Here is a 15,262-nt window from a genome sequence, read left to right as displayed (position 1 = left end):
GACCTAAGGCCAAATCTAAACCCAAGCTGAGAAATGTTTAATCAGACCAGGCCAGAAGAATGCCATCCCATGTCCCAAACAGGCTCCAGAAGCCAGGGTTGCCATCTGGTTGCCATCTCTCTCCAGAGAGCCAGGGTTTGAATTAAACTCACTATCACAGGATTGTATTTGAAAAGAGGCAGAGGCCTGATCTACTTGTAAAACCCACTATTAAGGTTCCTAAAGGAAGGGGAGGTCTGGTAAAATGACCATGGAGGGCTGAATGGAAATAAAAGGGACCCAACTCTGGAAAACAGTACGGAGTTTCCTCAAAAAGTTGAAAACAGAGCTACCCTATGACCCAGCAACTGCACTGTTTATCCAAAAGATACAAACATAGTGATTTGACAGGGCACATGTGCCCCAGTGTTCATAGCAGCAATGTCCACAATAGCTAAACTATGGAAAGAGCCCGGATGTCCACTGACAGCTGAATGGATAAAGAAGATGTGGGGTGTATATATATACAATGAAATATTACTCAGCCATCAAAAAGAATGAAAGCTTGTCATTTGCAACAACATGGATGGAGCTAGAGGGTATTATGCTAAGCGAAATAAGTCAGTCAGAGAAAGACAAACACCATATGGTCTCACACAGGTGGAATTTAAGAAACAGAACAGATGAACATAGGGGAAGGGAAAGAAAAATAAAATAAGATGAAAATTGAGAGGGAGGCAAACCATAAGAGATGATGAACTCTAGGAAACAAACTGAGGGTTGCTGGAGGGGATGCGGGTGGGGGAAGGGATTATTGGGTGATGGGCACTTGATGTAATGAAAACTGGGTGCTATATGCAATGGATGAATCGCTAAATTCTACCTCTGAAACAAATTTTTAAAAACCCCTAAAAGTAAATAAAAGAGGCCCACATAGCCCATGGTAATGTGTACCCTATAGCGGGTGTGGTGGTTGTTGGGGGGGACATCAGGTATCCCATCACTCAGGTGAGAGAGAAGGATGTCTGTCTTCATGACCATATTCTTTATTCTTCTCCCCTATATTTTTTATTCTGCTTGCTCCCTGTGGCTCACCCCTCCAACATGCTCCCACCCTGTACTCCAGCCAATGACTTCCACACCCTTGCTGTTCCCCAGGAAAATTCCTCCCCCTTGCTCCCATCCCCACAAGTCCAAGACACCCCACTGTGCTACTGGAAGCTCACTTCATTAGAGACAAATGTTTCCTGACCTTGTGTAATTTTGTTACTCCGCCCCGTCTCTTCTTTCTCACCTTAACAAGCATTTGACTTTTCTCAGTGACGCTTTAGCTTCCCAAAGCTCAGGAATTCCTCACCTTGCTGGTCCTCTGGTGCACTGAGGTAATGTAACTTTAGATGTGTTTGCCCACCACCCCTCATCTCTTACCTGCAAACTATCTTCACACCTATGACGGTACACACTGACAGCCTCACTTGGCTCGCATAATGGATACGGCCAGTTACAGAAAAAGCTACCTGGCCCAGGCCGGGCATCTCAACTTGGGATCCAAGGGCACTGAGGAGTCTCTCTGCTCTCTGGAACTGAAGATGTGTGAATCTGGGAACTCTGTGGTAAACATGCTCGCAACAGCAGAGAAATCTGGTATGGGAGGGTGAATGGAAGCATAGGTATGTGGAAGGAGATGGATACATGGACAGATAGATCCTTAGAAAGAAAAAATGCAGGAGGAATGGAGAGAGTACCCTTCTTGGCCACAGGTAACTTATCAGTTCCTGGGTCTGGGCCTCATGAGACGCAACTCTACTTCCTGGTTTGTGGCTCCTCTTGTATCCTTAATAATAATAATAATAATAATAATAATAATAATAATAATAATAAGGGGTGCCTGACTGGCTCGGTTGGTGGAGCCTGCAGCTCTTGGTCTCAGGGTCTCAGGGTCTTAAGGCCCACGTTGAGCATAGAGCTTACTTTTAATTAATTAATTAATAGCAATCTCTTCTGTTCTGCTCAGACAAGGCAGTCTCCATTACTGGCTACAAAAATGTGTTCATTTGATCAAATCCTTGCTATGGCAATCCTCATACCCATCTTACTAAGTACCCCCCACCCCATAATGTCACAGCTGCCTTCTTTCCTTACTTAATCTCAGAGTCACTAGACCAACAATCCAAACTGGCCTGCCTGCTAGCATACACTTCTTTGCATGGTTATATATTTTGGGGGTATGAAGTATTACTATAAAGTAATATGAATGACTTAGATGTTGAAATGATTGTTATTCCCACCAAAGTAATCATGCTGGGAGACAAAAAATGTACTCCCACAACGGGGTCACTATCCCAGCCATTTCCAGAATGCCTTTTCACATCTGTCCCACCGACATAAAACTATGTCTCTGAAAGACAGACATGAGTTTTAGAAAGAGCTACAATTGCGCTGTCATCCAGGCAAGCGGCTAAAATGAGGGATCATTTTAACCGCAAAACTTTAAAAAAAAAATATTTTATTTATTTATTTGACACAGAGAGAGAGAGCAAGCAGGGGGGATGGGAGAAGGAGAAACAGGCTCCCCGCTGAGCAGGGAGCCTGCTGTGGGGCTCGATCCCAAGACCCTGAGATCATGACCCAAGCCCAAGGCAGCCGCTTGACCAACTGAGCCACCCAGATGCCCCTAAAACTTTTGTTAAACAGTTTTATACATTAACATCATACTTGAAATAAGCAGGGGCGCCTGGGTGGCTCAGTCAGTTAAGCATCTGCCTTCAGCTCAGGTGGTGATGGGTCCTGGGACTGAGCCCTGCCTTGGGCTCTCCGGCTCCCTGCTCAGCAGGGTGGAGGGACAGGGTCTGCTTCTTCCTCTCCCTCTGCCCCTTCTCCCTCCCGCTTGTGCACTCTCTCTCTCAAACAAATAAAATCTTTTAAAAAATTATAATTGGAATAAGCATATACTCTTCCAGTATGATGCTTTAAAACATAACATTTGTTTGAAGACAGAAGTTCTATTACATTTTTTTAAACTATCAGTCACATTGTTCATCATCATCACATGTTTCTATCACCTTCATCCAGGCACCTGGAACAGAAACCAGAGATTTATAATGCCCAATAGGTTGGAAAAGGCGGGTTTAAGGTATGTTTGTTATCAATGTTTAGGCTATTTAATAGAAATTAGACCTCAAAAGAAGATATGGCAACATTCAGGTGGGCTAAAATATACATGAAGACAAAACAAGATTACAGACCAACACTGATGATGGGAATCATGGCCCTAAATTGCTTCAAACTTAAAATATGTGAGTTGCTGATCCAAAATCAAAACATCACACCTATGATATTCTTGCCCTGGTCATAGTCCTGAGCTCTGGATACAGATAATGTACTTTTGTTTAGGTCACAAGTTTCTTCCTGTTATGAAGGATAAGCAGCCGCTGTTTTTTCTCAAGCCTTCACAAAGACATCAAGAAAACTGCTAAGTAAGGCATATAAATGTCAAGTTTTAGCCAATAGGTCACAAAGGGAGCCAGATCTCAGAACCCTTCCTAAGGCAGGCTCGTGCAACCTACTTCTCTGTGCAAATTTCAGCTAGTGTGATCAAAGATAATGAGTCACCCGGTACGGTCTTTTTAAAACACTAAAGGTGCTTCAGTGTTGTGTTTTTTTTTTTTCCCTGAGCTTCACGGTAACTGAAACTACACTTGTACTTTGAGACAAGATATGGTTCTTGTGCATGAGTCCAAGATTGAGTAGTTTTCGTTGAAAACAATGCACTTAAGTAATGATAATTGATGTGTACTTGCCTGAAAATATGGGATCCCAGAATCCTGTCCCAGTTAATTCAAATTTGCTATTTATATGAGAAATCTGAAGTGTTGGATAGATTTTAAAACAGACAGATAATTGGCTGCAGCCTTAAAATGAACTTTTGAGAGAAACAGAGGTTTATTATGATGATCTCTCATAATCGTATTTGTAGAGTAAAACATGACACAATTTCCTCCCTGTGGGTGGGGGGGGGGACGTGTGAGTTGTTTGCTGGGAGAGGCAATGGACATGCACTGTGGTAAGCATGCGGTAGAAAAGAGTGGGAGCCCGGAGGTCAGAGAGATTGGGGTATTGGTTGGACTACTTCCCTGCTACCTGTGGGACTTGGGTGGGTGACCCGACCTGAGCCGGGTTCCTTATCTAAAAAGTGGAGCTGTAGCAGGGTTGCTATAAAGATGAAATCTGATAGTGGGTGTAAATAACGCAGGACTGGATCAGCAGGAGGACACGCTTCCTTCTCCCGCCCGCTTGACTGCACACGTGCGTCCATGCGGCCCTGAATTCCAGCGAGGCTGCGGAAGCCTGGTTACTTGGATTCCATCATCACCGGCCTGAGCTGGACTGACATGCACAACTTCCCTTTCACAAATTTCTTCTGTAGATGTTACAAGGGCAAGTTTCCACAATACCCCCAAGGAAGAGCTAATCTTCTCAAGAGCGGCTCTTCAAAACTCTGGTTAGTTCATTTTTTTCATTTTAAAACATTTGGACATCAGAGCTTCTACCCAGTGTTCGATTTTATTTATTTTGCCCAATTTTTGATGTAGAGATACTTGATGTCAAAAAAATGGACTTTTAGGTAATTCATGCATTAATTCTGTAAACATCTAGTAAGCACCTAGCATATACCTGACCCTGGCACCAAGCATGCAAAAATAAATAAAACATACTTTCTCTTTCCAGTGACTTTTCAGTATGAGGAAGGAGACAAATCAATGCATAATTTAAATATACCATAGTAAGTCCTATAACAGAAGGAGGCACTTTCAAGTTCAAGTTTTTCCATGTTTCAGCCTTACAAAAATCCCATGAGCTAGGTGTTACTGTTACTGATGGTCTCCAGGTCAGATATAAAGATGCCAAGCAGAGGGAACGGAAGTAAGTTAACCAAGGTCACACAGATAATAACCACGGTTCTGTGTCTCAAATCTCAATTGTCTGGGCTCCTCCCACCATTGTCACTCAATGTTGACGTCAGAATACACTCAGAATACCACTCTATCAAGCTTGCAAATGCCTTACAAATGTCACCTAAATTGTGTCTCCCGGGGAAACATTCAGACACAGGAATGCTCTCATTCTCTGGCCTTGGCCTAGCCCCCAGTCTCCCTTCTCTCTCCTTTCCCGCAGGAACCCTACCATCAGCCCAGGGAACTGCTCAGTGTTCTCTGACAATGCTGGTTGTTTCAGGTCTTGGTGCTTATACTGTTTCCTGTCCCCAAACACTCCTCTGCCACTTCCCCCAACACCACCTTCCAGTTCCTCCTCTTGCATGGAGATAGCACAGGCTTCACCTCCTCCAGGAAGTCCCGCCTGATTACCCTGCCCTGAGCCATTTCATAGAGCTAAGCCTCTGGGGTTCTCCCCGGGGCCTGGAATAGGGCCCGAGTCATAGCTCATACTTTACTGCATTGCAGCTGTTAGGTTTATTTCCCTGTCCTTCCCCCACTGGACTGTGAATTCCTTAGGAATATCTTTGCAGCCTGTGTTTGCTATTAGCTGTTTGCTAATTGAATGAATAAATGAAAAATCAAGATAGGATCCCTCTCCTGGTGCAGCCCCTGCAGTAGCTAGAGCTCAAGATAAAGCCACAGCTTTGCCATCGGTCTCGATGCTACCAGTGAACTACCGATGCAAACTAGAGCTTGCCCAGTTTGGGTATAATTAGCTTTTCATGCATCCTCTGGAAACAAGAACACATCATCATCATGTCCCTTTTTTTTAGCATAATCATGGCAAATAACAATGGCTTAGATGACCAGACACGCCACTGTACCGGGTCTGCAACACCCTATCTGAACGGTTTCTGCTCTCAGTGGTACCCCCACAACTGCAAAACCGCATCTGCTGAGACACCTGGGTGGCTCAGTTGGTTAAGCGTCTGCCTTAGGCTCAAGTCATGATCCCAGGGTCCTGGGATGGAGCCCCCTGTCAGGCTCCCTGCTCAGTGGGGAGTCTGCTTCTCTCTCTCCCTCTGCCCCTCCTCCCTGCTATGCTCTCTCTCTCAAAGAAATAAATAAAAACTAAAAAACAAAACAAAACAAAACAAAACACCACATCTGCTTACCTCTGCACATTCAGTGCCTGGAACAGTGTCTAGCACATCGTAGCCCTCAACAAATACCAGATGAATGAATGAATGAATGAATGAGTAAATGAATGGAAACTTCCCCGGGCTCAGTTCTTTCTAAGTGACCATATTGGCACTGTGTGACCCCACCTCCAGACCACAGCTGGTTTGAGTTTGGGTGGGTATCCGAACAAGGATAGACAATCCCCAGGCTTCTTTATGACCTATGACCTATGGCCTACTATGAAAAGTGGCTGCAAACAATAGATCTCTTCCAGGAAATGTGAGCTAAGAAATATGAAGAAGTGTTTCCAGGTAAACACAGAGGCAAGAGCTAAAAGGAAGCAAAGGTAAGGCTGATGTAAGGTAGGTAGAAGCCATAATGTGGTTTTTTTTTTTCTTTTTAAATATTTCGTTTTTAAGTTATCTCTACACCCAGTGTGGGGTTGGAACTCACGACCCCGAGATCAGGCGCTGTATGCTCTACCGCCTGAGCCAGCCAGCCTGGTGTGGGTAAGCAGGTGGATGGAGAAGCACCTGTGAGGCCAGGAATCTGTTCCGACTCGAAAGGGAGAAAGCCGGTCGGCAGAGAGGAAAGAGAAGCTCCACGCCAGGTGAGGCGCACGAGGAGATGCTTCCAAGTGTTGCCTCTGTTCCCGGCGCATTTCTGGTCTCAGCCCCAAGTCAGGTGCAACCTGACTTTACACATAAGTCCTTACCTAACAGGTGAAGACGATTTTTAAAGTGTTTCGGCCTCTGCTACAGGGTAACAGGTGAAGCTGAATTTTCAATTGTGCCAGCCTCGGTTACGGGGCCCACATCAGCTGACGGGGTGCCTCTGTGAGAATGAGATGAAAGACACTGCCTCTGTGATGAAGCCTGACTAAGGGTGGCTCCTGGACGGATGGGAAGCCCAGGGCCTTTGTGCAATGGGAGGGGAGTGTACCTGTACACCAGGGCACAGCTTGATCAGGGCAGGCACACGCTGGATCTGAGCACCACTTGTCTGCTCTGCCCAGCACCCACCTGCACTGCCCAGACCGTCCCCCCTTTCCCACTAGGGCAGCTCTGCTCTTCTGTGAGGAGGCAGAGACAGAGAGTAAACTTAGAGCCAGATGGCCTTTGTTTGGTAAAAAATCACTCTGAGCTACACAAATGGAAAGTGAGCAGGGATCCACAGTTTCTGGCCTGGGGCAGCTCCAGCCCAGCTGTGAATGGGGCCCAGGAGCCCCTGGGGACGCAGCCACCGGGCAGAGCATTAGGCTCTGGAGAACAATAGCTGACAGGCAAAATTGACCCAAAGAGTTATATCCTTGGAGGTCAGTGAAAGGTGCTCTGAGAGCACAGGCAAAGCGTAGACAAGCAAGGCCTTTCCCCAGTGGGACAGTGACCGTGAGCTGCAGAGCCAGTCTCGGGCAGCAGCATCTCGTGCCGGCAGCCAGGCAGCTGGACTGAGAAAACATCCAGGCTTGCGACATTGCTCACTCCCTCTTCACTGAACACACGAGGGATCAAAGACTCCAGACAAAGACCCTGGCTTTGCCGTTACCTGTACGCCTCCATGCACCGGGGCAAGGGATGCTGGAGAGATGACCCAGGTACTGAAAGAGATGAGACTGTTCCTGTACATCGTTTTATGAAGTGGCCCATTCACTCATCCCTCCCTTTTTTGAGATGCCTCATGGAGTCCTCTGCTCTGTGCAGCCCCACGTGCAAGACAAAGAGTCATTGCTTGAAGACAGCAAACACCTCCTGGCCCAACGCATCCAGCACAGCACCTGGCAAACAGAACTTGCTGAAAGCTTCCAGAAGGAACATGCCCTGGGTTGTATCCTAAGGTTCTTTAGTCACTAAACATTGGGCTTATCAGAAGAGCACATCACAACCCACTGACAATGTTGAAGCCACTAAAGCAGGAAAAGATGGGTCTGAAAATTATACCAGGAAAAGCTTATTTCAGGAATTTTTTTTAATGGGTAAAATATCATTCTATTTACAAAGAAATGCCAGATTTTAAATATGCAGAACTTTTGTTGAATTCCAGAACCGTGAGTTCAAAAACCACAAAGCAAAATCAATCTGGATTTTTCTAAAGCAAAATCAATCTGGACTTTTCTAAAACAAAAGCGTCAGTTTTTACAAGCTCAATAAAAGGGCTTATGTATCAATTCTGATGTTATTTAAGTTATGGTTTTTAAATGTACTTATTTGAATATATTTGGGTTTCTTCACATTTTATATGGATGTTAAAATATAAGACTATAGTTTTTATCGACAAAGCAATGCATTTTTATCATGTGATAAAAAATAACTGCTCAAATCCCAAGTTAAATAGAAGCCCCCGAAGTCTGAGATGCTGTTCTTGACAAAAATCTAGTAATAAAGCACAGACAGGAAGAGTGGGATCTTTCGGGATAACCCAGGAGCATCAACACAGCGCTCACACAGAGGTCTTTTAAAAATACGCTTCATATTGGACCGACTCTTATTGCCATTTTTGGCAAAATTTTAGAGGCCGAGTTTCAAGTTTTTGGTTATTCTTTCATGGAGAGAAGAATGGACCGGAAGTAGGGATGGGGTGACAGATGCAAGCAGCCCGGGAGTGGGTGGTTTTTTGGACTGAGGCTCATCTTTGACAACCCATGACACCTTCCAGTCTCCTCTTCCTTCCCCTCTCCTGCTCCCTTCAGCCATACATCACAGCAAAACATGGTGTCTCCTCCCCACTCAACACTCTCCCAAGGTGAGTTAACTCATTGTTAGAAATTAACCCTTAGGTGGGGCGCCTGGCTGGCTCAGTCAAAAGAGCCCGTGACTCTTGATCTTGGGGTTGTGAGTTGCAGCCCCACATTGGGTGCAGAGATTATTTAAATAAAAATAAAACTTAAAAAAAAAGAATTTAACCCTTAGGAAGGACTTACTGACAACTAGGTAGCATCAAGAATGGGAGTGAGAGGTGCCATGTGGGAGATGGCAGCCGCAGAAGAAAGCACCCATGGGGGCGTGAGAAGGTACTAAAGCAAACCCTTCAAATTACACTTGCCCAGGACAACCCCGGCCACAGCATCACAACACACATGGCAGCACGCTCTGCTGACACACCGTTCGCAAGCTCTGCTGCGCGGCAGAATCACCCAGTGCCCAGGCTGCACCTGATGCCACTGCAGTCAGAATCCCCGGGGGGAGGGAGCCAGCCATAAACTGTGGTGTTGTTGTTTCAACTCCCCAAGAGACTGACTCCTGTGCATAACCAACTCTGAAAATCAGTGTCAGAAAATAGGGCTTCTCAAATGTTCTGTGCCGGAGAACGACCTGGGAACCTGGGAAATGCAGATTGGGATGAAGCTGGTCTGGGGTGGCATCCGAGATTCTGAGGTGAGGCCCATGCTGCTGGTCTGGGCCAGTTCTGGTAGGACCACATATGATCCAGCTCTGGCTATTGCCCGTGTGGGTGCAGAGCTCCTGGGGAGGGCCTGGAAATTGGGCTGCCCTACACCAGGCCACGCGATGTTTTCCCAAGGCTGTGTAACGTTCCCATCGGGCTCTAAGACAATTCTGTTATCCCAGGCCTGTCGTCTCGCTGCTTCTCTGACATGAATGCAGAGGCTGCAGGATTCTGGGGAAATACTGTGTGTGTGTCAGTGAGGGACTAGCTCATTCTCTTTCTCTCTGACTCTAAGAAAGGCAGGAAGCTCCTGGTCACACTTAGCTGGCTCTTAAAGAAATGCAAGGCTCAGTTCTGAACCCGCAGTACAGTAATTTAGAAGAAGTTCACTCCTTTACGTGGGTCAGCATCCTGGGGTGCCCGGGACAACTCAGCTGAAAGTTGTCACTTCCTAACACCTTTTAAGAGCACACGGAAGATACAGAGTTCTTGGAAGGAAAATCACTTTACAAATTGAAGTCCATAGTTCATATTATGTGTACTTTGCACACCCGCATTTAAAAGTTCTTTACTGCCCTTTTTCTGCACACAGCCCTTAATTTCTATCTATGAAGATGAAAAAATGATGACACAAGTTATGCTTATGTTATCTAGTCACCAAATTGACTAATTTTTAGTAGATTCTTTAGAGTCATCTGAACGTTGATCTTTGTACAAATCAATCAAGACTATCCATGGGTCAAGTTTCGTCTGGCCGAGACATAACAAGCAGGAGGTAAACTACATTCAACTCAATGCTTTTCACAATATGAATTTGGCAGGAGGCTCTTTTCTCAAATACCATGACCTACATCCCACTACCTGTATTTAACAATTCCGTGCGGCTTTATCCAACACGATCTGCAAAGTCGGATTAACAACACCTCTGATATTGTCTAAGTATACACATTCTCCAGGGAAACAATATTACAAGCACAAGAAAATGGGGGGTTCTGATGGGAAACAGAGCTACTTAGCTGGAATGCAGTCAGAGATACGGAAATGTGCCTTTTTTGAACAAGAAACGGCTTCAGGTAGATCTGAGGTTGAGTCAGAGCTCAAAGGCCTGACCTCAGGTCACGGAGCCTGAGGGGTCATGGCGGAGGGCGGTGGAGGGTGCACACCACTGCGAGGGCCTCTGGCTGCTGGACTACTTTTGATGTAAGCTTTCGTTTCCAGTTTCCATGCATCCCTAGATTGCAAATCAGAAAACAATCCCTGGGCACTTAACAAATCGGTTTTTAGAACTGTTTTTAACAGTTCTGCAGTTCTTAGGCTAATGCTTTGTTCAAAAGCATTTAAAAATGATTAATTATTTAATCCCCATAACCTCCCTGTGTGGTAGTTCCCCACTCTCATTCCCTCTTTAAGTACCGAGATACGAGAGACAAGGGTAAGTGGTTTGCCCCACGTTACACACAGCGCGACGCTAGCAGCACCCGCCCGCGGCCGAGTTCCTGGTTCTGCCGGTCCCCGTGCACAGAGCAGCCCCCAGCACCTGCCGTAGCCCCGCGCAGAGGGAGGACCGACCGGGGCGCTAGGCATGGGCCGAGCGGATCCGTACAAACGCAGAGGTGCTGGCTCGAGCCTTGGTCAAATTAACAGTCAGAACCAGGGGAGGACACAGCTCGGCCAAACTCTCAGCACCACCTGCATGGGTTTTTACAGGGCGGAAGAACTCAGACCCCGGGGGCTCTGACCAGCAAACCCCAAAGAACTCCTTATTTCAGGAGCACGAGCCGTTAGGAGGGTTTCCAAGACCTGCATTGACCCTAGCCCCCAGAGTGAGGGGACCGCACCCTTCCGCGAGACCAAAGTCTCTTCCTGACGGACGAGCCTAAGAACCAGAGCAGCCGGGGCTCCCGGCACCGCACCGCCGCCCGGCCGACCTAACCCCCGGGGCTGCACCCTCGCTCGGACAGACGCGCGCCCACCCGGAGCACCTACCGCAGCCCGGCTGGAGCATCTCCGGCCAAGGGCCAGAGCCGCTGGCAGCCGAGCAGAGGACGGCGCGGGGGAGCTCGGCTTCGCCCTCCCCAGCCACTCCCCTCCCCTCCCGCCGGCGTCCCAGGCTGGCCGCGTCCCGCCGCCACCTGCCCCGGCCGGCCCTCCCCCGGTCCCCGGCGCCCCGAGGCGCCTTACCTGAGCCAGAGATGTGGACCCGAAGCGGGCGGCCCCTGCTGGAGCACGACGATAGGTCGCTCTGGGAGCGGCCGCGGGGGCTCGGGTCCCCCGGCAGTCTTCGCAGGGCCGTCGCCGGCGGCGGTGCGGGCTCCTGGGGCTCGGGGGCTTCGGCCGCTGCCTGCCCGGCGGGCCCGCCCGGGGGCTCCGCGGAGCGTTTGCCCGCCTCGGCCATCGGCTCCCGGCAGCGGCCGGCCCGGAGCACGGGGTGGGGCCGGCGCTGAGGGCTTGCGCTGCGGGGCGCGGCGACCCCGAGGCAGCGCCAAGGGCGGGGAGGCTGGACGCTGGGCGCCGAGAAGCTGGTGGGGAGGGCGGGAGGAGGAAGAGGACAGAAAAGTTTGCACAGGAAGGAGCCGCCTACAGCCGGCTCGCGCTCCGGCGGGCGAAAGCCGCAGGGCTCGGAGCTGGGCCGCCCTCGGTGCCCGGGAACCTACCAGGCTGCTCCTCCCCCAAGCCCAAGCACTGCCCTTTGCAAGAAGGCGGCTGTGGGGTCCCCTCTGGCCGAGCGCTGGTCACCCAGCAAGTGGACCTCAGAGAAGGGGCGTTTGGGCTTCAGGAGCTGGGATGCAAGATCAGGGTTAATGCCGTTTCCATTTATTTGGGGTGGGGGGGAATGCCAGGTACACACACTGGAGTCGCCTTGTGATGGCACAGAAATGGCCATACCGAGTTGACAGGAAACTGCGACGCCAAAGGGCGCGGGACTTGCAGGTGGGTTAGTGGAATACTCTGGAATCCCTCAAGTCCAATGCCCTTCTCTTCTCACGTCCAGCCCTCAAAGCCCGTCTCCACCCGCCCCTCCCCCCCACCGTTGGCCACACTCCTGGGTTTCTGTCTGCTGGGTAAACTCAAAGGTCATGTTTAAAAGGTCAGTCTTCAGAGAACTGAATAAATAACAGATTTGATTAACTGAGTCTATGCCTTCTAACGGAAAGACAGCTCTCCTGGCCACTGTGGACTGGAAACATCTTAGGTGACACCATGCCTCGTAGGATTTTGCAAACTGGGCAGCAGAGATTTTGCTGATTCGGTTGGGTATGGCGCAAGCTAAGCTTTATCATATCGCCCGGTCCCCAAGTTGTGACTTGCCCAGAAGGGAAAGATTGTAAATCAGGCTCAAGAGTCACCTGAAGAGTCATTCCTGAAAACTTGCCCCAGGGTTCACTCACAGGCCTAAGACGGGCTGCAGGAAGAGAAGGAGATTGTGGGGAGGAGTCGTCAGGGTTGGCGGGGAACATTCATTGACTCACATGCCCCTATTTCAGGTGCTATGTCAGACACTTTGCATGTATTTCATCCTTTAATAAGAAAACCAACCCAGGGCGCCTGGGTGGCGCAGTCGTTAAGCGTCTGCCTTCGGCTCAGGGTGTGATCCCGGTGCTCTGGGATCGAGCCCCACATCAGGCTCCTCTGCTAGGAGCCTGCTTCTTCCTCTCCCACTCCCCCTACTTGTGTTCCCTCTCTCGATGGCTGTCTCTGTCAAATAAGTAAATAAAATCTTTAAAAAAGAAAAAGAAAAAGAAAACCAACCCAGGCAAGAGGTAAAAGAAAGGAGGGACAGAAATGAGGGGTGCAAGCTAGGGAGGTCACTTACTACCCAGAAAGGCCTTTGTAGCAGCTAGCTCATGATAATAACAGCTCTCCCTTAATAATTTAAAATGGCTTTCACCTACAATTTTCACAGCAACTCTGCAGGGAGGGTACGATTATTCTAGCTTTGCTGTGAAAACCATCCAAATACAGGTCTATTTCTACACAGTCAGCCACACTTGCTGGTCCTGCTCTAAATATTTCCTCCTTTCCCACCTCTTCAAATTTACACGCCTCCAAATGAGACTTGACTTGTTGGGAAGGGAGGACAAAAAAAAAAAAAGGTCTCTGCTTCTGAGCACTGACTTGCATTGTTTAGTAGGTAGGTCATTGATAGGATGCAAGGACAGCTAGATGAGTTCTCACTCTCCCCAAATAATCAATGTGAGAGGACAGTGGCATTTCTCATCATCAGCAGCTATCCCGTGTATTGTATCTGACTCCGTAGGTCCACGTCTCAGCAGTTAGCTCCCCCTTGCAAGCTGCCCACTCTCTGGGGCGCACATCCCCGTTCCCTGCACGTGGGCCTCACCCCACATGGCTCACAGCATGAATGCTCCCACCACCCTTTCAGGACTCCTGCTTCTCCCTTCTCTGCTTTATCCTCTATGTCATCTCTTGTGAAGAGAAATAAATGAGTAATTAAGTATGTCAGAACACAGGACGTCTTCCCCGGTGTATTATTCAGTTATTCGGCAATTTATCGTTTCAGCTGTTATTCAATAAATACATAATTGAGAGCCTTTGTGGGCCAGGCACTGTGCGAGGTACTCCATGCCTTCAAAGAGCCTCTCAGCCCCATGTTCCGCGGTTCCTTTTCCCCTCGCTGTCCAGCTTCTAGAAAGTAGCATCTGCTTGCTGGTTCCCACTACCAGAGGGGTGGAACCGCGTGGGCCATGATTGCTTTGGAGAACCTACTTGTCGAATGCACTGGGAGCCTCTCAGGTCTGACTTAATCCAACGCCCCACTGTGGCTTTTGACACTCTTGACCACTTATCCCCTTTCAGGACTCTGCTTCCCTGGTTTCTGGGACATTCATCTCTCTCAATGTTGGTCCAGACTCTGCCTCCTTGTTACCCTTTTCTCAGGATCTCTTTTTCCATCTATTCTTACCTGATGGTCCCCAGCAGCCATCCTTTCTCTTCACACTTGACATGTTTTGCTAGGAAATCCCCCTTCCACTCTGAACTTCACACAGATGACTTCCACAACTCTATCCGCAGCCCAGCTCCCTCTCCTGGTCTCGGGACCCCAATCCTGCTGCCTACCAGGCTGCTCTTCTTTATGTCTCCTTGATGCCTGGCAGTCAACATTCCCAGAGCTGAACAACTCCTCCTTCTCCTCCACAAACACATTCTGTCTATTCTCTAGCTGCAATAAATTTTTCCAGAATCTGTTTCTTCCCTGTTCTTCTACTGCCCCTTCTTTAGGTTGAGACTTATCTTCTGTTTCCTCTGAAAGGGAGGGCCTCTGTCTCGAGGCTCACTTCCTTCCACTCTGCCCCTCTCTCATTCCTAGAATGAACTTTCCCAAACCACAAGATTTTGCTGTTCCTCCATTAACATCCCTTCAAGACGAGTATCCATGACACACATTCAGGTGTATACTCCTCAGCGTGGCACGTGAGGACCACGCCCCATTACACTATTCCTTGCTATTATACATAACTGCTCTATGGTGTGCGGATCTATTTATGGCTCCCTGTTCATCTTCTCATGGTACCTTTGTACCCATTTCCTTGGCCTGCAGTACCATTCCCCACCTTCCCTAACCAACCAACCACCATTCATCTTTAAGCATCATGTCAAGTGTCCCCCTACCCATGAAGCTTTCCTAAAACCTCCCCAACCTCCAAGTCAGGCAAGTGCCCCTCCTGAATAGTGTTGGAATGTCCCATGTGTATCTCTGTTATGTCACTTTTCACACAGGATTGTAGTTTTTGGGGCACTAATCTGTCTCTCCTGCTCCCCAT

General features: G+C 48.5%; 1 protein-coding gene across 1 annotated transcript in view; it reads right to left on the bottom strand.

The window, feature by feature from the left end:
- Positions 1-12,123, bottom strand: part of PHACTR2 (phosphatase and actin regulator 2) — a 241,810-nt gene extending 229,687 nt beyond the window's left edge. The window contains exon 1 of the mRNA XM_087865546.1: positions 11,661-12,123. Within this exon, the coding sequence (XP_087721672.1) occupies positions 11,661-11,874 (214 nt within the window). The 5' untranslated portion in view covers positions 11,875-12,123. The remainder of the gene's footprint in view (positions 1-11,660) is intronic.
- Positions 12,124-15,262: the final 3,139 nt, after the last annotated feature.

This window comes from Ursus americanus, chromosome 11 (assembly GCF_024610735.1).
Source record: "Ursus americanus isolate L20-20 chromosome 11, mUrsAme1.1.p, whole genome shotgun sequence".
Taxonomy (NCBI): Eukaryota; Metazoa; Chordata; class Mammalia; order Carnivora; family Ursidae; genus Ursus; species Ursus americanus.
The sequence above is the reverse complement of the archived record's forward strand: the minus strand, read 5'-3'. Positions and strand labels throughout refer to the sequence as shown.